Genomic DNA, 25305 nt, shown 5'->3' with positions numbered 1-25305 from the left:
TTCAAGTCACACAGGTTAACAACAAACTCACATAATCATTAATCCATAAATAGTTCAAACAAGCTTCATTTCAAATCACAAAGTAGCTCTTTAGTACAAGTGCCTACTTACTAATTAAACAACAAAGTGGTCTACATGCATGCACCATATGATAAAAAGCAACACCACAATTATGACAAAGTGAAAGAGAATTATGAAGTTCTTCAATCCACTTAACCAGCTAAGCCTTGTCTGGCTTGCACCATTGCGTTCATCAGTTTTTCTCTTTTGCTTAAGCAAATAAAGATTGTAATGATACTCTTCCGTTTCTCCGTTGTCGAATGATTCGTGGGAGTTGCCTTCATAACGAAGTATTTGTTCATTGCATTCCCACCATGAATAGTAGACTCCTGGACACCGTCCTCTGTACACCACATACCACTTCATCTACAAAAGAATAAGAAATAATGCACATCATACATAATCAACATAAGCATTCATCACTCATACAATCAAAAGCATCGCAAGTGGCCATCCAAGTCCATATCAGCAGGTACTTAAGGATACAACCAAATCAACATCAAACTATCTAGGTGACTACTCCGAGGTGTAGTCGGTGAAACCAGTGATCATCGAGTCAGAGCACGTGGGGGCATCCCTCATAGTGGAGGACCAAGCGTCGTCAGGAATGATGGTCGGTGGACTCAATGGCTCCTTACATGGTGGAGCCTTGCCCTCCTTAGCCGGGGGATTCTTCCTGGCCAGATCCACAAAAAACTTCATTATGATCAGTTGGTGGTTCTTCTCAAGCAGTTCCTTGAAGCATTCCTCTGTGCTCTTCTCCGTGTCTGTGAAGTCGACCCTAATGGAAGCTTCGCCGTTGGAGGAAGCCATAGCCAAAAAATCGATCGATGCTAACACCTTTCATCACACAATGGAAAATAACATAAGAATCAAACATGAAATATATAACATGAAGAGATCACGTAGATCGACCGCCGTCATCAAAAGTCGATTTTCTTCCTCCAAGAACAACTCTCAACGACACTCTCTCACGTATATATGGTGGACACTCTCGCTGGTGATGGTATATATGGTGGACACTCTCTCACGGGTATTTCAACTTTCAGTGATGGTTGAGCTCGGTAAGCCCCTCGTGCGTTATCAAGATATAACATGAGGAGGAGCTCACACAGATCATCGTCATCGTTCAAAAGTTGATTTTTCTTCCTCCAAAGAACAATTCTCATCAACACTCTCTCACGTGTCTCATCGGTCACATCCTCACATAGCATCCATGCATACAACATTATCAACAATTATCTACATTTTTTCTTTTGATATAGAAAAAATGTATCTACATGGCATCCATCCATCTATCAATCCATCCATCCATCCATCTATCAATCCATCCATCTATCTATGCATCAATCTATCAATCCATCCATCTATCTATGCATCCATCTATCAATCCTTCCATCTATCTATGCATCCATCTATCAATCCATCTATCTGTGCACACATGGAGAGGAGGAGGGTGGCTCACCGGAGGGAGGAGCTCGGTGTGGTGTGCGGGGCGGCAGTGGAGGGGGCGCCGGTCGGTGGGGAGTAGAAGAGAGGAGAGGAGTGGAAGGGCGTCGGTCGGTGGGGAGCCAAGAGAAGAAACAACATGGGGAATATGCTTGAGTAGTCGACGTCACCTTTACCGAGTGCGTGTCGGGGCGGTTCTCGGAAAAGAAATCAACTCTAGATCTAGGTTACACTTTTACCGAGTGCTATTACGACCAAAGTTTGGAAATTCCAAAACTTTTGATGAATTTTTTGATAAAAGACTATTGATGCACTCATATATATATATACATATATATATACATATATATACATATATATATATATATATGTCAGGACCCCGATTCCAAGTCACATCGATCTAGCCGGTAACACCTCATATCACTTTGCGGCCTCACGCACGGTACCCCACGGGTGTCGCCTTACCATGGCCCGGGACCGTTTGCGCCTTTTGGCTCACGTATATGATAGTGTCGCTAGCATCCATATGACAGAGAACCCGGTCCGACATGGCTAGTCGTGAACCCAAAGCGGCACAGACCTATGGAGACAGGCATACATGAATCACATCGAGCATGTCGGTCATCAGCGAGTGATTCCGGGCTGTAGCACTGGGCTAACAGGACTCCGGGGAACCCGGGCTGTAGCAGGCTAGGCAGGACTCCGGAAATCACCGCGTGACATTTCCCCGAAGGGACAGACATAGGAACAAAGTGAAACACATGCCGGCCAGTCAAGTGTCCTGAACAGTAGTGCTGGGCTAGCAGGACTCCGGTGAACCGGGCTATAGCGGACTACTATGGCTCGAGCAGCACTAGACTACATTTCCCCATAAGAAAGACTGCCAAGGATAAACAACTAGATTGTCGGATCCCACTCATACCAAGCATTTCAATCATACACACAATATGCTCGATATGAGTACATACAACATGGCATCACAACAAAACTCTACAATTCAAGTACTTTATTTAAAGGCTCCAGGGAGCCATACATAGCATGTTCATACAGGTAGGGGTCACATGACCCGACACTCAAGTCATACAAGCACACAAGCACATGCGGAAGCAGCTAGTCTGGGTACAGACTCTAGAAAGAAAGAAGGCTTCTCGAAGCCTGTCTATCTACATAGGGCCCTCCATGGCCAGGATCACCACCTGGGTGGCTAGTCACTCGTCGACGTCAACGTCTACATAAAACCCATCGGAGGGGGCGGTGTTGTTGTCTGAAAACAGTAATTAAGCAAACATGAGTACAAAGGTACTCAGCAAGTCTTACATCAGAACCTACTAAACATGCTTATTCTCAAGAAGGTGGTGGGGTTAATGCAGCAAGCCAGCTTTGACTCTTGGCTAAGCTATCCTACGGAACTTCACCAGTAAAATAGTTTTCGCACACGAGTCCACTACTCACCAACACAATACACCACCGTGGATCCTCCCTCGTCATCCTACGAGAGGGCCATCCTCGATACTCACACTTATCTTGAGTCTTTTAGTAGTATCCATTAACTTGTCTATGAACTGTATAGGCAACCAAGTAGTCCTATACTGCGGACGCGGCTATTCGAATAGTTTTATACCCTGCAAGGGTGTACTTCGTCATACACGCATTCACCACATACCGCCGTTTACACGACATGTACTCGGCAACCTTCAAGCAGAAGCCCAACGAGGGTGTCGGCCATGGCCTACCTAAACACTTAAGCCTCTAGTCCAGGTTTATCGCCTATCCAGGTTCCATCCGCAGGGAGTCCGGCCAAGGTTTCCACATACGGCCCCGAACGATGTGAACAGGGTTCCCGAGACACCAAACGGGTGACTCGGTACACCGTGCCACGGTGTATCTACCTTAACATAGCCCACCCTGAGGGTCAGTGCTACGCACGGCCGCCAACACATAACCTACAAGCACCAGAAACTATTTGCAACTCCTGGACAGAGTACTAGGGTGGTTAAGAAGCCGAGAGGGTCAATTAAGGATCCCAATGCATGGTAGTAGCTGAATCTTAAATCACACATACATATCTCAGTTCTTAGGGACGGCCTCAATGAAACAACCCACCATGTACTCCTACATGGCCTCTCATCGATACCTTTACCAAAACATGTTCCACGCATCCCTCACATTACCGACATAAGCATTTCACTCTAGCCCATCACCCAGATGAACCAGACCTGACACAACTCTAAGCATAGCAGGCATAGCAAGGTAGGAATCACATACATGGCTCAATCAACTCCTACACATGCTAGTGGGTTTCATCTAGTTACTGTGGCAATGACAGGTCATGCAAAGGATAAGGGTTCAACTACCGTAGCACACAGCAGTTTGAATCGTGTTGTCTTAATGCAGTACACAAGAGCAGAAGCGAGAACATGGGTTTGTATCGGAATGATCAATGGTTGCTTGCCTGATGGAGTGGTAGTGGGATACTGCCCTTCAGTTGGATACTCGTGAATATCCTCGGAGGCAGAACCTACCACGAAGAACACATCGGAATACAATCAACACATGACGATATGCAACAATATGATGCATGCTATGACATGGCAATATGAATGTGTCTTGGCCTAATGCAAGTTATATTAGAAAGGAATGAACTCATTTGAATCAAAGATTCAAATATTAGCTCATTAAACATGGTCTTAATAGTGCATTTCCTTATTCTGCTTAAACAGCAAGGTGAACTTGTTTTGTCATGCATGAAACCATTACAGATGGATAGATTGAATTTTTCTAATAATTTTTCATATATAAATTATTCATTTGGAGTTATGGTTGAATTTCTATGATTTTTAGAAGTTTTAAACATTTTCTGGAATTTCCTGTATAAAAATAAATCCAGAAAATCAATTACTGCGTCAGCAATGCGTCAGGGTGACGTCAGCAGGTCAAAGGCGCCAGCCCAGGTCAAACCTGACTGGTGGGCCCCTCCTGTCAGCCTCTCAGTGCACTAACTATGTTTAGTTAGCCTAATTACTGGGCAGGGCCCACTAGTCAGTGACTATACTAATTAAGCTAACTAATTTTTAGTTAGAAACTAATCTGGATAATTAGCAGAGGGGGCCCACTTGTCATTGACTCAGGGGAGTCAGCTGGGCCCACCCAGTCCATGTCAGTGGTCAAATCCGCTGGTCAACAGGGCTAATCCCGCCGGTGTTGAGTCGCCGGCGAGGCTGGGACGGCGGAGGGCTTCGGAAAACACCCTCAGGCGACCAAATCGACGGCGGAGACTATCTACGGATAGCTGGGAACGAGCCGCAGCATTTGGTGGTGGTAGTTGAGCTCGGGGTGGCCGGAAACGTCGCCGGCGACGAGCTTGGCGAGCGCCGGAGTCGGGTGAGGACGGTTTCGAGGCTACGGTGCACGGGAGGAAGAACTGGTGGTGGCTACAGGTTCCTGGTGCTGCGCTGAGCATGGTGAGGCACTCGGACGCGTGCTTGCACGGCCGTAGCCACGACGGCGACATGGCCGGCGGCGAGGAGCTCTCGGGTGCGGTGGAAACGGTGGCTACAGGGGCCAAAAGAGCACGGGGGCTAGGGGGAAAGGAAGAGGAGCTCACAGCGGAGTCGGAGAGGGGGTCAGCGAGCTCGGGGAGGTCCTGGCGGCGGCGAATCGACCGGAGATGTCTCGGGTGCCCGAGGTTGAAGACGAGGGCGAAGGCGGCGAAGCAGGGCTTCCGGCGAAGCGTGGCTCAGTGGGGAGGACGAGGGAGTCGTGGCGGAGCTAATGGGCTCGTCGGAGGGGCGAGGGAGTGGTTGTAGTGGCAACTACGGCGATCAGCGGCGAGGGACGTGCTCGGCCGTCGCGGGGGAGAGTGAGAGAGACGAGGGGGAGAGTGCGAGAGGATGAGAGGGAGACGTGGGGGTCGCGTGGCGTCCTCTGGGCGTCTCCCGGCGTCGGCAGAAGCAGGAGGTGGCCGGCGCGTGGCCGGCGCGCGGCTAGCACGCGCCCCTGCCTCCTGGCGCGAGGTAGGGGGTGACTGGGCGAGCCAGTAGGCTGGGCCGAGCTAGGTAAGGCCTAGGTGGGCTTCTTTCTCCTTTTTTTTGATCTAGTTTCTATTTTCTATTAAACTGCAACTCTTTAGCTTTATTTAAAATACTAAAACATTTCCAAAAATCCTAAAAATAAATGTGGCCTCTGTTTAGATTATTTCCAAGAGGAAACATTTACTCCCAGAATTATTTGAGCAATTAAGTTATTTTATAGCATTTAAATGCCCAAATTCAATTACTTATGATTTAATTCAATGACCCTTTGTTGACCTAGAAAAATGTGCACCAATTTTGCCAGAGGTTCTAACCTAAGACAAAGAGAGTGAACATTTTAGAAGGGCATTTCAGGTTCATTGAAATTATTTTTTGTAAACCCTAGTTGATTTCAAAAGGGGTGCTGGGGGTTCTGCCTTCCCCATTTCAATTTTCTGATGAGAAGTAAACATGATGCACACTCTAATGCATGGACTAGCTAGGGTGTGACAACTCACCCCCACTCAAAAGAATCTCGTCCCGAGATTTAGGATCCTCTGGAAAGAAGGTGGGGTACTCAAGTCGAAGACGATCCTCCCTTTCCCAAGTGGCTTCTTCCTCGGAATGGTGTGACCATTGAACCTTGAGAAACTTGATATTACGACGTCGAGTGGTACGCTCGGCTTGACCAAGGATACGAACGGGATATTCCCGATAAGAGAGGTTATCTTGTAGATCAAGCATTTCGTGGTCCACTCCACGGATAGGATCCGCGAAGCAACGCCTGAGTTGTGAAACGTGGAAGACATCGTGAACTCTGGAAAGATGCGGAGGTAGTTCCAATTGGTAGGCAACTTCTCCTCGTTTGGCAAGAATGCGAAAGGGTCCAATGTAACGAGGAGCCAATTTGCCTTTGATACCGAAACGATGGGTTCCCTTTAACGGAGTAACCCGAAGGTAAGCCTTCTCGTCGACTTCATAAGTCATAGGCTTATGTTTACGATCATATTGACTCTTTTGATGAGATTGGGCGGTTTTCAATTTCTCACGAATAATGCGAACCTGCTCTTCTGCTTCCTGAATCATATCCGTGCCAAAGGGTTGTCTTTCCCCGGTTTCTGACCAGTTAAGAGGCGTTCGACATTTTCGTCCATAAAGAACTTCGAAAGGAGCCTTGCCTAAGCTGGTTTGATAACTATTGTTATAAGCAAACTCCGCGAATGGAAGGCATTTCTCCCAACTCATTCCGAACGAGATGACAGAAGCTCGGAGCATATCTTCCAGAATTTGATTGACTCGTTCTACTTGACCACTTGATTGGGGATGGAAGGCGGTGCTAAAGGAGAGACGAGTTCCCATAGCATTTTGGAAACTTTCCCAAAATCGAGAGGTGAAGAGACTCCCACGGTCTGAATTAATTTCCAATGGAACACCATGAAGAGACACTATTCGGGAGATGTATAAATCGGCTAGCTGGCTAGCGGTGATACTCTCACGAACAGGTAGAAAGTGGGCTACTTTGGAAAGTCGGTCGATCACGACGAAGATGGCATTATTCCCTCTCTTGGTCCTGGAAACCCAGTGATGAAATCCATACTGATTTTATCCCATTTCCATTCGGGAATAGCCAAAGGTTGAAGAGTGCCAGCAGGCCGTTGATGCTCTGCTTTAACATGACGACATACGTCGCAATTAGCAATGTATTAAGCGATTTCTCTCTTCATCCTAGTCCACCAAAACCTCTGGCGTAGGTCTTGATACATTTTAGTACTACCGGGATGAATGGTGAGAGGGGATTCATGAGCTTCCTTAAGGATCAACTGACGCAGATGTTGTTTCTTGGGAACCACCAAACGGTTCTCGAAGAAAACAGCACCTCGCTCATCCATGGAGAAACATTTAGCAACTCCGCTAGCGATGTTTTCCTTAATCCGGGATATGCCCTTATCATACCGTTGGGCGGTTATGATTTGATCCGTAAGGGTAGGTTTTGCCACCAGGGTGGATAGGAATCCTTGAGGAACAATGTGAAGATTTAGCTTACGAAATTCCTCATGGAGAAGTGGTTGACTTTTTTGTAACATCAGGTTGTTACAATAGGACTTACGGCTTAGCGCATCAGCCATGACATTGGCTTTGCCCGGGGTGTAAGTTATTCCTAAGTCGTAGTCCGAGATCAACTCGACCCAACGTCTTTGCCTGAGATTCAAATCTGGTTGGGTGAAGATATATTTCAAACTTTGGTGGTCGGTGAAGATCTCGCAACGATTACCGAGAAGGTAATGTCGCCAAGTTTTAAGTGCATGGACTACAGCTGCAAGCTCTAGATCATGTGTAGGATAATTTTCCTCATGTGGGTGTAATTGCCGTGAAGCATAGGCAATTACCTAACGATCTTGCATGAGTATGCAACCTAGTCCTTGTCGCGAGGCGTCGCAATAGATAATAAAGTCCTTGGAGAAGTCTGGTGGTACCAGTACGGGGGCAGATGTCAGGCGTCTTTTCAGTTCTCGAAAACTGACCTCGCACTGTGGAGTCCACTCAAAATTTTTATCTTTCTTGAGGAGTTCAGTTAGAGGTTTAGCAACCTTGGAGAAATTTTTGACGAAGTGGCGGCAATAGCTCGCTAAGCCAAGGAAGCTCCGAACTTGCTTAACTGTCTCAGGTGGAGTCCAATCAAGGACGGCTTGAACTCGCTCGGGATTGACAGCAATACCCTTGCCAGAGATTACATGGCCTAGATAGGTCACTTCTGGCAACCAAAATTCACACTTGGAGAATTTGGCATAAAGGCGATGCTCTCGAAGTTTCATCAATACCAGCCTTAGATGTTCGGCATGTTCCTCTTCATTCTTGGAGTAGATGAGTATGTCATCAAGGTATACTACGACGAATTTATTCAAGTACTCCATGAAGACTGAGTTCATTAACCGAGAGAAGGTAGCCGGGGCATTGGTTAAACCAAAGGACATGACGGTGTACTCGTATTGGCCATAACGAGTAACAAAGGCCGTTTTGGGTATGTCCCCGTTTCTGATTTTGATTTGATGGTAACCCAACCTCAAATCCATCTTGGAGAAGACTGAGGATCTAGCGAGCTGATCATACAGATCGTTAATCCTGGGAAGCGGGTATTTGTTCTTGATGGTGACCAAATTGACAGGTCGGTAATCCACAACCATTCGATCCGTTCCATCCTTCTTCTTAACGAAGAGGACGGGGCAAGCCCAAGGAGAGGAACTAGGACGGATGAAACCCTTTTTCAAGGACTCATCGAGTTGATTCTTAAGCTCGGCTAGTCCTAAGGGTGCCATCTTGTAGGGTCTTCTAGAAATTGGAACGGTTCCTGGAACAAGGTCTATCACAAACTCAACATCCCTGTCAGGTGGAACACCTGGCAGTTCTTCTGGAAAGACATCCGGAAAGTCTCGGACTACCGGAACATCCTCAAGGTCTAGAAGGGGGTTGGCATTTAGGGAGTAAAGTTGGCGCTTGGCCACTTGAGTTAAGACATTAACTGTCTTGCCTGAGGGGTGAGTAAGTTGAACGGTTCTAGTGGCACAATCGATCCTAGCATAATGAGCTGACATCCAGTCCATACCCAAGATGATATTTATGTCGGAGGACTTGAGAGCTATTAAGGATGCAAGGAAGACAAGTCTATCGGCAAGAATTTCGTTCCCATGGCTTACTCTAGAAGTTTGCCATTTGGAACCCGGAGTTTGAATTACCATGGAAGTGGGCATGTCGCAGAATGTCGTGTTATGCAATCGAGCATAGTTCTCGGATATGAATGAATGAGATGCTCCAGTATCGAAAAGAACAGATGCCGGATGGCAGTTAACAAGGAGCGTACCAAGGACGACGTTGGGATCCTCATGAGCCTCCTCGGCTGAAACATAGTTGACATGGCCACGTGCAGTGGTGGCCGGCTTGGCGTAGAAAGTCTTCCCCGCTGGCTTACCACGGCCAACGAACTTTCCAGTTTGATTGGGGTTGTTGTTCTGGGGACACTCTCGGCTATAGTGACCCGGCTCTCCACACTTGAAGCATGTCACCACATTGGGGCGTGGAGCAGCATTAGCAGCGGGGCCACCGTAGGGCTTGGGCGGTGCAAATTCTTGGTTGGGATGAGGCGCCTCAAAGGATGGCCTCGGGATGAACCTGGGTGGCAGTGCCGTGCTCGGAATCCACACCCGGCGCTTCTGAGTTCCAGAGCCGGATGAAGAGCCAAAATCACGGGAGTGCTTGCGTGAAGCGTCATAATCAGTCTGGCCCGTCTCAGCACTGATGGCTTTATTGACCAACTTCTGAAAAGATGTGCACTCGTGCAGACGGAGATCGCGGTGAAGCTCAGGGCTAAGTCCCTTACGGAACCTTGCTTGCTTCTTAGCGTCAGTAGATACCTCTTCGGGAGCATAGCGTGCTAGATTTCCAAATTCACGACTGTAAGCATCCACGGTCAGTCTTCCTTGGGTGAAGTTGCAGAACTCCTCCCTCTTGCGATCCATGAGACCTTCCGGAATGTGATGCTCACGGAAAGCTTCACTGAATTCAGCCCAAGTAGTGATTTGGCCGACCGGGCGCATAGCTTCGAAGTTTTCCCACCAAAGGCTAGCAGGGCCTTCGAGGTGATAGGCAGCATAAGTAACCTTGTCGGCTTCGGCTACATTGGCGAAATGTAGCTTGTGGGTGATGCTGCGAAGCCAGTCATCCGCGTCGAGGGGCTCGACGGAATGGTTGAACTTTGGTGGGTACAGCTTGATAAAGTCATTGATTGACACCAAGTCATTTCGCGGGTGGCGTGCGGTGTTCTGCTCAATCCGCTCCAGCAGGCGGTTAGTCTCACGCTTGTTTCTTTCCGCCTCTAGCATCACTTCGGCCAGAGAAGGCGGGTGAGGCAGATTTTCACCCCTAGCTGCACTGGCTTCCCCCTGCTCCGGGGTAGCAGGGTTGCTGCGGGTGTTGACCATCCTAGGAGAAAACAAGACAACGGTTTAGACAAGGATGGCTCAAACTTAGCAAGGAAGTGCAGAATGTAATGGATAACACGGAATGCCGAGATGTTCATCCGTATGTCATGGTAATATAAAACTGCCATATATATACCAACGGTCATACACATCATACATAGTTCAGTACAAGCCCAGGCTACAGTACAACTATGATGAAAGACATTACATCTCATCGGAGGCATTCCAAGCTCCTATACATTATTTGTCTACACCTCCGGAATTGACTACACACTAAGTCGTATTCCACAAATCACGCAGGACAGTGGAGATACAACTACTACAGTACTAGTGGTACTACTACTAACTCAGACAGCTCCGTAGTAGTTCTCATAGAAGTCACCTCCGTAGCCTGGAAGTTCAACATGACCATCCGGGAACAGACAGTCCTGAGGAGCCTATGGACCAAAGGGGCTAGGATGAGGTCTTGGACCAACGAACGGTGGCCTGTGGGGACCACGGGGTGGGGTGATGCCTCCCACATCGCGCCAATCCACCATGTCTGGCAGAGCTGATCTCACAGGATACAGATCCCTTGTATCCATACATCCAGCTTGCACCGCAGGTGCAAACCGAGTCAATGTGGCCCAATGATCAGCACGGGTATTGAAAAGCTCCAGCCTCAAGGCCCGATTCTCTCGGTCCTTATCTTCGAGCAACTCGGGCAGTGGTACGAGTTAATGAGTCCTCCTGAGTGGAGTCAGCATACATAGCCTGAAGATACCCTTGCGCTCCCGGAAGTGAAGCTGGCATGTAACAGAAGTCGGTGTTCCGTAGCAGGCCAGCCCGGACTCGCAAAATGGTCATCATGGAATAGGCAGCATCCTGCACAGCGATCTTAACAGTAACCCCGAGTCCATAGGAACAGTGAAGGGCTCGGTAGACCCAGGATAAGAAGGAAATATCCTGACGGTGCAGAGATATTGGCTTTGATTAAAATCGCGGAACTGCTCTTCGACGGTGTATTCGGGGTACCAACGGTAGCCCGTCTCGATCATGACCCTGACTAACATAGCAGTATGACCAGGCACGTCGAGGCACCTGGTCAGGCGAACCACTTGGTTTTGAGCATGGTTGGCCATCTGAAAGCACAACCACAATGTAAAGACATCAGAATTTCTAGGGAAAATCGGACAGCATAACAGCTGTAAATGCTCAAAAAAAGATTTGAGACATCCACAACAGTTCGGAATACCACTCAACAACATCATATCAAGGTTCTGATTCAATTAGCAACATACTAAGAATAGTAGAAACTGAACTTGGACTTGTAATCCTATAAGCTACTACGGATTAGTAACACGTGAACCTGATAGAAGAAGAGAGCCTAATCCTTAACCCACGTTGAATGAGAAGAGAATGACTCAGATCAGAGACATAGGGTAAAGGAGTAAAAGAACCTTACGTTCCCTCCCACAATCAATTCCCCTACATATAACTAAGCATTTCTAGACTCGACATCGACCAGTTTGGCTCAACGAACCTACAGGTAGTCCGGCTCTGATGCCAACGCTGTCAGGACCCCGATTCCAAGTCACATCGATCTAGCCGGTAACACCTCATATCACTTTGCGGCCTCACGCACGGTACCCCACGGGTGTCGCCTTACCATGGCCCGGGACCGTTTGCGCCTTTTGGCTCACGTATATGATAGTGTCGCTAGCATCCATATGACAGAGAACCAGGGCCGACATGGCTAGTCGTGAACCCAAAGCGGCACGGACCTATGGAGACAGGCATACATGAATCACATCGAGCATGTCGGTCATCAACGAGTGATTCCGGGCTGTAGCACTGGGCTAACAGGACTCCGGGGAACCCGGGCTGTAGCAGGCTAGGCAGGACTCCGGAAATCACCGCGTGACATTTCCCCGAAGGGACAGACATAGGAACGAAGTGAAACACATGCCGGCCAGTCAAGTGTCCTGAACAGTAGTGCTGGGATAGCAGGACTCCGGTGAACCGGGCTGTAACGGACTACTATGGCTCGAGCAGCACTAGACTACATTTCCCCATAAGAAAGACTGCCAAGGATAAACAACTAGATTGTCGGATCCCACTCATACCAAGCATTTCAATCATACACACAATATGCTCGATATGAGTACATACAACATGGCATCACAACAAAACTCTACAATTCAAGTACTTTATTTAAAGGCTCCAGGGAGCCATACATAGCATGTTCATACAGGTAGGGGTCACATGACCCGACACTCAAGTCATACAAGCACACAAGCACATGCGGAAGCAGCTAGTCTGGGTACAGACTCTAGAAAGAAAGAAGGCTTCTCGAAGCCTGTCTATCTACATAGGGCCCTCCATGGCCAGGATCACCACCTGGGTGGCTAGTCACTCGTCGACGTCAACGTCTACATAAAACCCATCGGAGGGGGCGGTGTTGTCGTCTGAAAACAGTAATTAAGCAAACATGAGTACAAAGGTACTCAGCAAGTCTTACATCAGAACCTACTAAACATGCTTATTCTCAAGAAGGTGGTGGGGTTAATGCAGCAAGCCAGCTTTGACTCTTGGCTAAGCTATCCTACGGAACTTCACCAGTAAAATAGTTTTCGCACACGAGTCCACTACTCACCAACACAATACACCACCGTGGATCCTCCCTCGTCATCCTACGAGAGGGCCATCCTCGATACTCACACTTATCTTGAGTCTTTTAGTAGTATCCATTAACTTGCCTATGAACTGTATAGGCAACCAAGTAGTCCTTTACCGCGGACGCGGCTATTCGAATAGTTTTATACCCTGCAGGGGTGTACTTCGTCATACACGCATTCACCACTTACCGCCGTTTACACGACATGTACTCGGCAACCTTCAAGCAGAAGCCCAACGAGGGTGTCGGCCATGGCCTACCTAAACACTTAAGCCTCTAGTCCAGGTTTATCGCCTATCCAGGTTCCATCCACAGGGAGTCCGGCCGAGGTTTCCACATACGGCCCCGAACGATGTGAACAGGGTTCCCGAGACACCAAACGGGTGACTCGGTACACCGTGCCACGGTGTATCTACCGTAACATAGCCCACCCCGAGGGTCAGCGCTACGCACGGCCGCCAACACATAACCTACAAGCACCAGAAACTATTTGCAACTCCTGGACAGAGTACTAGGGTGGTTAAGAAGCCGAGAGGGTCAATTAAGGATCCCAATGCATGGTAGTAGCTGAATCTTAAATCACACATACAGATCTCAGTTCTTAGGGACGGCCTCAATGAAACAACCCACCATGTACTCCTACATGGCCTCTCATCGATACCTTTACCAAAACATGTTCCACGCATCCCTCACATTACCGACATAAGCATTTCACTCTAGCCCATCACCCAGATGAACCAGACCTGACACAACTCTAAGCATAGCAGGCATAGCAAGGTAGGAATCACATACATGGCTCAATCAACTCCTACACATGCTAGTGGGTTTCATCTAGTTACTGTGGCAATGACAGGTCATGCAGAGGATAAGGGTTCAACTACCGTAGCACACAACAGTTTGAATCGTGTTGTCTTAATGCAGTACACAAGAGCAGAAGCGAGAACATGCGTTTGTATCGGAATGATCAATGGTTGCTTGCCTGATGGAGTGGTAGTGGGATACTTCCCTTCAGTTGGATACTCGTGAATATCCTCGGAGGCAGAACCTACCACGAAGAACACATCGGAATACAATCAACACATGACGATATGCAACAATATGATGCATGCTATGACATGGCAATATGAATGTGTCTTGGCCTAATGCAAGTTATATTAGAAAGGAATGAACTCATTTGAATCAAAGATTCAAATATTAGCTCATTAAACATGGCCTTAATAGTGCATTTCCTTATTCTACTTAAACAGCAAGGTGAACTTGTTTTGTCATGCATGAAACCATTACAGATGGATAGATTGAATTTTTCTGATAATTTTTCATATATAAATTATTTCATTTGGAGTTACGGTTGAATTTCTATGATTTTTAGAAGTTTTATACATTTTTTGGAATTTCCTGTATAAAAATAAATCCAGAAAATCAATTACTGCGTCAGCAATGCGTCAGGGTGATGTCAGCAGGTCAAAGGCGCCAGCCCAGGTCAAACCTGACTGGTGGGCCCCTGCTGTCAGCCTCTCAGTGCACTAACTACGTTTAGTTAGCCTAATTACTGGGCAGGGCCCACTAGTCAGTGACTATACTAATTAAACTAACTAATTTTTAGTTAGAAAGTAATCTGGATAATTAGCTGTGGGGGGCCCACCTGTCATTGACTCAGGGGAGTCAGCTGGGCCCACCCAGTCCACGTCAGTGGTCAAATCCGCCGGTCAACAGGGCTAATCCCGCCGGCGTTGAGTCGCCGGCGAGGCCGGGACGGCGGAGGGCTTCGGAAAACGCCCTCAGGCGACCAAATCAACGACGGAGACTATCTACGGATAGCTGGGAACGAGCCGCAGCGTTTGGTGGTGGTAGTTGGGCTCGGGGTGGCCGGAAACATCGCGGGCGACGAGCTTGGCGGTCGCCGAAGTCGGGTGAGGACGGTTTCGAGGCTACGGTGCACGGGAGGAAGAACTGGTGGTGGCTACGGGTTCCTGGTGCTGCGCTAAGCACGGTGAGGCGCTTGGACGCGTGCTTGCACGGCCGTAGCCACGACGGCGACATGGCCGGCGGCGAGGAGCTCTCGGGTGCGGTGGAAACGGCGGCTACAGGGGCCAAAAGAGCACGGGGGCTAGGGGGAAAGGAAGAGGAGCTCACAGCGGAGTCGGAGAGGGGGTCAGCGAGCTCGGGGAGGTCCTGGCGGCGGCGAATCGACCGGAGATGGCTCGGGTGCCCGAGGTTGAAGACGAGGGCGAAGGCGGCGAAGCAGGGCTTCCGGCGAAGCGTGGCTCGGTGGGGAGGACGAGAGAGTCGTGGCAGAGCTAATGGGCTCGTCGGAGGGGCGAGGGAGTGGCTGTAGTGGCAACTACGGCGATCGGCGGCGAGGGACGTGCTCGGCCGTCGCGGGGGAGAGTGAGAGAGACGAGGGGGAGAGTGCGAGAGGATGAAAGGGAGACGGGGGGGTCGCGTGGCGTCCTCTGGGCGTCTCCCGACGTCGGCAGAAGCAGGAGGTGGCCGGCGCGTGGCCGGCACGCGGCGAGCACGCGCCCCTGCCTCCTGGCGCGAGGTAGGGGGTGACTGGCCGAGCCAGTAGGCTGGGCCGAGCCAGGTAAGGCCCAGGTGGGCTTCTTTCTCCTTTTTTTTATTTAGTTTCTGTTTTCTATTAAACTGCAACTGTTTAGCTTTATTTAAAATACTAAAACATTTCCAAAAATCCTGAAAATAAATGTGGCCTCTGTTTAGATTATTTCCAACAGGAAACATTTACTCCTAGAATTATTTGAGCAATTAAGTTATTTTATAGCATTTAAATGCCCAAATTCAATTACTTATGATTTAATTCAATGACCCTTTGTTGACCTAGAAAAATGTGCACCAATTTTTCCAGAGGTTCTAACCTAAGACAAAGAGAGTGAACATTTTAGGAGGGCATTTCAGGTTCATTGAAATTATTTTTTGTAAACCCTAGTTGATTTCAAAAAGGGTGCTGGGGGTTCTGCCTTCCCCATTTCAATTTTCTGACGAGAAGTAACATGATGCACACTCTAATGCATGGACTAGCTAGGGTGTGACAATATACATATATATACCTACTAATAAAACAAGGTGATATTTTTAGTTTCGTCCCGCTTAGGTGACGTTCAGTATTTTAAATTGTGGCTACTCGAGGTGGTACAAAATTTAGTCTGCCCGTCCGGTACAAACACTGTAACAAAAGTTCGTACGTAGCGATACCAAGCCGAGATGGGCCGGCCCATTGGCGGACGCTATACCACAGCGCCAAAGTGCGCTCTTCTCAAGATATAAAAGAAAAGAAAAGTGTGCCATCAGGAATCGTACCAGGGTGCTAGCGAAGGTAACTGGGACAAGCTGGGCAATACACTAGACAACTTCACGTGTGAGTTTCCAAATCTTGACTTATTAAACAATACAAGCAGCAGCACTGGATCCTAAAAACATACCTGAATTTTTGCAAAGTTGTGAACACAAAATTTAAACTCGATCATTTTTTAAAAAGGATCAAGTGTTTGAATTTGGACTTTTTGTAAAACATGAACATCTTTTACGAACTAGGAGGTACTATACTCGAATTTTGAATATTTTTTAAGCGCGAACATTTTTTAAAACATTATTTAAAAATACTAAAAAAATCATTCGCTGGCCTGATTCTTATTTTAGATGTATTCGGACATGATTCTCCTATTTACGTAGAAAGGAAGTTATTTTTTTCTATTACTCCCTTCGTTCACTTTTATAAGATGTTTCAGACAGTTTTTATTGAACTGTTTTAGGTGATGTCTGAATTGTGTACAACGTCTTATAAAAGTAAACAGTGGGGGTACAAAAAATGGTAGGATTGTTTCTAGGGCAAGCCTCGATTGCTCATACCTAAAATTCATGTATGTCGTCCTCATCTCGCACGTTACACCTTTCCCTCCATGACCCCTCCTGGTGTTTATACCAAACCAAATGATCACCAATTTCTTCACAAGAAAGGAAACAATGGCTGCAATCAATCGACGACGATCACAATCGACACCCTTGCGTGATGCGTGATCTCCCCATCCCGCGAACCCTTGGCTCTCTACCCATCACCACTCTCTCTCTTTTCAAACTAAGTTTCTATGGTTCCGGCTGTGCCAACGCAAAGGCTGCTGCCACTTAGGATGCCTACGGCAAGCCGGAGAAGATGTGGAGGCAGTGGTGATATTCACAAATGAGGAGGCGAAGGAGCTGGGCAGCATGAGCGTCACGGATGTGCACATGTGGCCTGAGTGCATCGAGGATATGGAGCAGCTCATGCAACGATGATGGTGAAATCATAAGAGCGGTTTTGCATGATGATAGGGAAATGGTGGAAGGATAAAGGGGATGGTGAGATTCTATGATGATAGTTTCATTACCCGTTGCAACGCACGGGTATTTTTGCGTGTGTGTGTGTGTGTGTGTGTGTGTGTGTGTGTGTATATATGCTTTTTGGGTTAGATTTGTTCAAAACTCAACTTTAAAGAGTGTAAAGTAAAAAACATGAGAAGAAGCAGTTGTTGACCGTGGCCTACCCCCTCTCTCGATGCCGGTCAACTTCCAAGACTGCCGGGGCCACCGGATAGCCCATGCATATACATGCGATGGCCTCCTTTGAGAGCACAAGAAGTTTCGAGGCCAACGGAGCAACATGACCCGCACTTCCTGCACAAACCAGACACATTCCCTCTCGATACCCATAGACTATCTCGAAGAACGGGCCTAGACTTGGTCTGTCATCTCGCGATGACATGCACTAACACGGAGAAGCAGTTATTCACCGTGCACTACACCCTCTTGGTGCCGAACAATGCCCTAGATCGCCGGGGCTACCGAATGGGTGCTCGATATAGAGTCCTCCCGAGGGGGGGAGGGCACCCCTACATGCGTGTGGCCCATGCATATGCATGGAGGGGTGGTGTGATATTTGAATAATCAACGCACATCCTTGACGTGACACGTGCCTCACATACCACACACACGGGCGGGAACGTCGAGGACCGGCTGCGTCCGTCCCCAAGACAGAATCTTCGGTGGGTGATCCCGTGACAGAACGAGCCTAGACTTGGGTATGTCATCTCGCGATGACATGCACTAACACGAAGAAGCGGTTATTCACCATGGACTACACCCTCTTGGTGCTGAATAACGCCCTAGACCGCCGGGGCCACCGGATGGGTGCTCGATATGGCGACCGCCCGAGGGGGGAGGGCACCGCTACATGCGTGTGGCCCGTGCATATGCATGCATGGGTGGTGTGCTATTTGAATAAGTCACATAGGTTAACAACAAACTCACATAAGCATTAATCCATAAATAGTTCACACAAGCTTCATTTCAAATCACAAAGTAGCTCTTTAGTATAAGTGCATACTTACTAATTAAACAACAAAGTGATCTACATGCATGCACCATATGATAAAAAGAAACACCACAATTATGACAAACTGAAAGAGAATTATGAAGTTCTTCAATCCACTTAACCAGCTAAGCCTTGTCTGGCTTGCGCCATTGCATTCATCAGTTTTTCTCTTTTGCTTAAGCAAATACTGATTGTAATGATACTCTGCCGTCTCTCCATTGTCGAATGATTCGTGGGAGTTTCCTTCCTAACGAAGTATTTGTTCACTGCATTCCGACCATGAATTGTAGACTCGTGGACACCGTCCTCTGTACACCACATACCACTTCATCTACAAAAGAACAAGAAATGATGCACATCATACATAATCAATGTAAGCATTCATCACACATACAATCAAAAGCATCGCAAGTGGCCATCCAAGTCCATATCAGCAGGTACTTAAGGATACAACTAAATCAACGTCAAACTATCTAGGTGACTACTCCGAGGTGTAGTTGGTGAAACCAGTGATCGTCGAGTCAGAGCACGTGGGGGAATCCCCCATAGTGGAGGACCAAGCGTCGTCGGGAATGATGGTCGGAGTACTCAATGGCTCCTTACATGGTGGAGCCTTGCCCTCCTTAGCCGGGGGACTCTTCTTGGCCAGATCCACAAAAAACTTCATTATGATCAGTTGTGGGTTCTTCTCTAGAAGTTCCTCCTAGCATTCCTCGATGCTCTTCTGTGTGTCCGTGGAGTCGATCCTAATGGAAGCTTCGCCGTTGGAGGAAGCCATAGCCAAAAAATCGATCGATGCTAACACCTTTCATCACACAATGGAAAATAACATAAGAATCAAACATGAAAGATATAACATGAAGAGCTCACGTAGATCGATCGCCGTCATCAAAAGTCAATTTTCTTCCTCCAGGATCAACTCTCAACGACACTCTCTCACGTATATATGGTGGACACTCTCTCTGGTGATGGTATATATGGTGGACACTCTCTCACGGGTATTTCAACTTTTGGTGATGGTTGAGCTGGGTGAGCCCCTCGTGCGTTATCAAGACATATAATGAGGAGGAGCTCACACAGATCACCGTCATTGTTCAAAAGTTATTTTTTCTTCCTCCAACGAACAACTTTCGTCAACACTCTCTCACGTATCTCATCGGTCACATCCACACATAGCATCCATGCATACAACATTATCAACAATTATCTACATTTTTTCTTTTGATCTAGAAAAAATGTATCTACATGGCATCCATCCATCTATCAATCCATCCATCTATCTATGCATCCATCTATCAATCCATCCATCTATCTACGTATCCATCTATCTATGCACACATGGAGAGGATGAGGGGGGGGGGGCTCACCGGAGGGAGGAGCTCGGTGTGGTGTGGGGGCGGCGGTGGAGGGGGCGCCCGCCGGTGGAGGGGCGCCGGTCGATGGGGAGTAGAGGAGAGGAGAGGAGTGGAGGGGCGCTGGTCGGTGGGGAGCAGAGAGAAGAAACAACAGGGTGAATATGCTTAAGTATTCGACGTCACCTTTACCGAGTGCGTGTCGGTGCGGCTCTCGGAAAAGAAATCAACTCTAGATCTAGGTTACACTTTTACCGTGTGCTATTACGACCAAAGTTTGGAAATTCCACGACTTTTGACGAATTTTTACGATAAAATACTTTTGATGCCCAGATTGACTTATATATATCTGATAATAAAGCACAGATTGAGTTTGTCGGGTTCACCGTCACAATACGCTTTCTTCATGTGAATTTACGCTTTTAGTTTTTTCATCTATATTATTTTCTACATACCCGAGGTGGTACTAATCTATATACATACCCATACATCAAAACCATGACGTTCGATGCGTTCCTACCGGCTTGGGCCTGCAGCCTGGGTCATTGGCCCAGCTTCAGTAGAACGCGAGAAGAATAAAAATATGTTGTTGGCCCAGCTTCAGTGGAAAGCCAGAAGTAAAAAAATAAACATGCGGGCATGAGGACTCGAGCACACAACCTGGGAAGATATCAGGTGATACCAAGACTTAGGTGATACCAGGTGATACGTCTCCAACGTATCTATAATTTTTGATTGTTCCATGCTATTATATTATCAACCTTGGATGTTTTATATGCATTTATATGCTTTTTGATATGATTTTTGGGACTAACCTATTAACCCAGAGCCCAGTGCCAGTTTCTGTTTTTTTCCTTGTTTTAGAGAATCGCAGAAAAAGAAAATCAAACGGAGTCCAATTGACCTGAAACTTCACGGAACTTATTTTTGGACCAGAAGAAGCCCACGGAGTATCGGAGTTGAACCAGGAGAGTCCCGGGCTGCCCACGAGGGTGGGGGGCGTGCCCACCCCCCTAGGCGCGCCCCCTGCCCCGTGGACAGCCCGGAGGACCACCGACGTACTTCTTCCTTCCATATATACCCATATACCCTAGAAACTTCAGGGAACACAATAGATCGGGAGTTCCGCCGCCAGAAGCCTCCGTAGCCACCGAAAACCAATCTAGACCCGTTCCGGCACCCTGCTCGAGGGGGGAATCCCTGTTCGGTGGCCATCTTCATCATCCCGGTGCTCTCCATGACGAGGAGGGAGTAGTTCTCCCTCGGGGCTATGTGTTTGATCTCTCTCTCTCTCTCTCTCTCTCTCGTGTTCTTGAGGTGGTACGATCTTGATGTATCGCGAGCTTTGCTATTATAGTTGGATCTTATGATGTTTCTCCCCCTCTACTCTCTTGTAATGGATTGAGTTTTCCCTTTGAAGTTATCTTATCGGATTGAGTCTTTGAGGATTTGAGAACACTTGATGTATGTCTTGCGTGGGATACCTGTGGTGACAATGGGGTATTCTATTGATCCACTTGATGTATGTTTTGGTGATCAACTTGCGGGTTCCACCCATGAACCTATTCATAGGGGTTGGCACACGTTTTCATCTTGACTCTCTGGTAGAAACTTTGGGGAACTCTTTGAGGTTCTATGTGTTGGTTTAATAGATGAATCTGAGATTGTGTGATGCATATCGTATAATCATACCCACGGATACTTGAAGTGACATTGGAGTATCTAGGTGACATTAGGGTTTTGGTTGATTTGTGTCTTAAGGTGTTATTCTAGTACGAACTCTAGGGCTGTTTGTGACACTTATAGGAATAGCCCAACGGATTGATTGGAAAGAATAACTTTGAGGTGGTTGCATACCCTACCATAACCTCTTCGTTTCTTTTCCGCTATTAGTGACTTTGGAATGACTCTTTGTTGCATGTTGAGGGATAGTTATACGATCCAATTATGTTATTATTGTTGAGAGAACTTGCACTAGTGAAAGTATGAACCCTAGGCGTTGTTTCAACGCATTGCAATACCGTTTGTGCTCACTTTTATCATTAGTTACCTTTCTGTTTTTATATTTTCAGATTACAAAACCATTATCTACTATCCATATTGCACTTGTATCACCATCTCTTCGCCGAATTAGTGCACCTATACAATTTACCATTGTATTGGGTGTGTTGGGTACACAAGAGACTCTTTGTTATTTGGTTGCAGGGTTGCTTGAGAGAGACCATCTTCATCCTACGCCTCCTACGGATTGATAAACCATAGGTCATCCACTTGAGGGAAATTTGCTACTGTCCTACAAACCTCTGCACTTGGAGGCCCAACAACGTCTACAAGAAGAAGGTTGTGTAGTAGACATCAAGCTCTTTTCTGGCGCCGTTGCCGGGGAGGTTAGCGCTTGAAGGTATATCTTTAGATCTTGTAATCGAATCTTTTTGTTTCATGTTTTATCACTAGTTTAGTTTATAAAAGAAAACTATAAAAAAACTGGAATTGAGTTTGCCTCATATGCTTCATCTTTTTAATGTCTTTCATGAGTATGATGGAAAGGAAAATTGTGCCAAAGTGTTAGAAGAAGAATGCATTAAAATGTTTGACACTAAATATTTGAATGATGAGAATGGTTGCAATGTTGTTAGTATGAACTCCTTGAATATCCACAGTACTAATGATGATTGCACTAGTTATGATGAAAATATCTCCTATAAACATGTCAATTTTTGTGGAGTGCATTGGGTTTGCAAGTACACACCAAATACGGAAGATAGATATTGCAAGAGGCATAAGTACTTAGAAACTAAATTGTTGCAAGAAAGGCTAGATGTTTGTGCTGAAAGATTCAATATTTATCGCCATCCTTGTGAACTTTGCAATGAACATGGTCATTTAAAGCTCCAATGCTATTTGTTTCATGATCAAGTCGTGTCCAAAAATTGTGATAACTTGATTACCATTGAGCATCATAAAGAGCTTAGTCTTCTTTTGGGTTATGAAGAAATGAAACATATAACTGAGGGTATTCCAAAATTTAATCTCGATAAATTTCTTGATTTTGATCTAGAGGAAATTTATATGTATTGTGCGGTGAATTGCATTGAAAACCCTTACATTGCCAATTACATAAAGAAAAGAAAAGAAATAGAGGATGAAGAGAATACTAATGAAAGGGAAGAGACTTCACAATACCCTCCTATTATTTCTTATGATGAATCAAGTAACGAGGAGGAGCCTCCTATTCAACCAATCTCATTAATAAGGAGCTCCAAAAAGAGGATTGAACCCACACATGATGTGGTGAAGAAGAAGAAAATAAAAAGGAAGAGAGGTAAAAAGATGTCCCCCCCCAAATAATGCTGCTCCTATTACTATTGTGCCTCATGAAAATATAATTGTGGAAGATAATGATACTTCTTATGATCTTGAAAATCTTTTTGGCACTTGCTTGGAAGAATATGATAATGCTATACTATTGGTGCTATCCATACTATTAATGATGAGAGTGATTATGCTTATGATATGAAAAGACCCAAGCTTGGGGATGCTATGTTTGATGAAGATGATTCTTTTGAGAATATATTTGCTGCATTCAATGTTTGTCCCAAGCTTGGGGATGCTACGTTTAATGAAGATGATATTTTTAGTCTCCAAAGTTTTGATATGCAAATTTATAATGATGATAGCATGCCTCCTACCTATGATGATTATTGGGATGATACTTATGCTATAAAAAGTAGTGATTATATTTATAAAACTTGTCATGATTATGATTACCCCTTTTCTGAACATTACTCTTTTAATGTGGAAACAATTTATAGTATTCGAGTCACTTATGATACTCCCACTATTCCGAATGAGAAGAATTTTTCTTATGTGGAGAGTAATATAAATTCTATGCTTGTAGATCATGAAAAGAATGCTTTAGGTGCTGGTTATATTGTTGAATTAATTCATGATGCTACTGAAAATTATTATGAGGGAGGAATATATGCTTGTAGGAATTGCAATAATATCAAGTTTCCTCTCTATGTGTTTAAAGTTTTGAAGTTATGCTTGTTTTACCTTCCTATGCAAGTTGATTCTTGTTTCCATAAGTTGTTTGCTCACAAAATCCCTATGCATAGGAAGTGGGTTAGACTTAAATGTGCTAGTCATATTCTTCATGATGCTCTCTTTATGTTTCAATTCTTATCCTTTATGTGAGCATCGTTGAAATCATCATGCCTAGCTAGGGTCGTTAAATGATAGCGCTTGTTGGGAGGCAACCCAATCCTATTCTTATTCTTTACTTTTTGCTCCTGTTTAGTAATAAATAATTCATCTAGCCTCTGTTTAGATGTGGTTATATGTTCTAATTAGTGTTTGTGCCAAGTAGAACCTTTGGGAAGACTTGGGTGAAGTCTTTGCGATCATGCTGTAAAAAACAGAAACTTTAGCGCTCACGAGATTTGCTGCCATTTTTTATTGGAGAGTGCTATTTAGTTAATTCTTTTTGAAGATGATTAATAGATAAATTAATCAGGTCCACCAATTTATGTGAGAATTTTAGGAGTTGCAGAAGTATACGTTTGATCCAGATTACTACAGACTGTTCTGTTTTTGACAGATTCTGTTTTCTATGTGTTGTTTGCTTATTTTGATGAATCTATGAGTAGTATCGGAGGGTATGAACAATAGATAAGTTGGAATACAGTAGATATTACACCAATATGAATTTATAATGAGTTCACAACATTACCTAAGTGGTGATTTATTTTCTTATAATAACGGAGCTTACGAATTTTCTGTTAAGTTTTGTGTTGTGAAGTTTTCAAGTTTTGGGTAAAGATTCAATGGACTATGGAATAAGGAGTGGCAAGAGCGTAAGCTTGGGGATGCCCAAGGCACCCCAAGGTAATATTCAAGGACAACCAAAAGCCTAAGATTTGGTATTCCCCGGAAGGCATCTCCTCTTTCGTCTTTGTTCATCGGTAACTTTACTTGGAGCTATATTTTTATTTACCACATGATATGTGTTTTGCTTGGAGTGTCATTTTATTTTATTTTTTTTGCTTGCTGTTGAAATAAAATACCAAGATCTGAAATTATTAAATGTTAGAGAGTCTTCATATAGTTACATAATTATTCGACTACTCATTGATCTTCACTTATATCTTTTGGAGTAGTTTATCATTTGCTCTAGTGCTTCACTTATATCTTTTTAGAGCACGGTGGTGGTTTTATTTTGAAGAAATAGATGAACTCTCATGCTTCACTTATATTATTTTTAGAGTCTCTAAACAACATGGTAATTTGCTTTGGTTATGAATTTAGTCCTAATATGATGGGCATCCAAGAGGGATATAATAAAAACTTTCATATAAAGTGCATTGAATACTATGAGAAGTTTAATACTTGATAATTGTTTTGAGATATGTAGATGGTGATATTAGAGTCGTGCTAGTTGAGT

At 45.7% G+C, this 25305-nt stretch overlaps 1 protein-coding gene across 1 annotated transcript; it reads right to left on the bottom strand.

The window, feature by feature from the left end:
- Positions 1-576: 576 nt before the first annotated feature.
- LOC147957878 (uncharacterized) lies at positions 577-17404 on the bottom strand. The gene is made up of 3 exons (XM_087531875.1): positions 17339-17404; positions 9698-10333; positions 577-900 (listed from the first exon to the last, which is right to left on the bottom strand). The coding sequence occupies exons 1-3, from the start codon at positions 17402-17404 to the stop codon at positions 577-579; spliced, it is 1026 nt and encodes a 341-aa protein (XP_087388001.1).
- Positions 17405-25305: the final 7901 nt, after the last annotated feature.

This window comes from Triticum urartu, chromosome 7A (genome assembly GCF_056163025.1).
Source record: "Triticum urartu cultivar PI428250 chromosome 7A, HENAU_Tu73, whole genome shotgun sequence".
NCBI classification, from domain to species: domain Eukaryota; kingdom Viridiplantae; phylum Streptophyta; class Magnoliopsida; order Poales; family Poaceae; genus Triticum; species Triticum urartu.
Note: the sequence above shows the minus strand (reverse complement) of the source record. Positions and strands in the feature narration are given on the sequence as shown.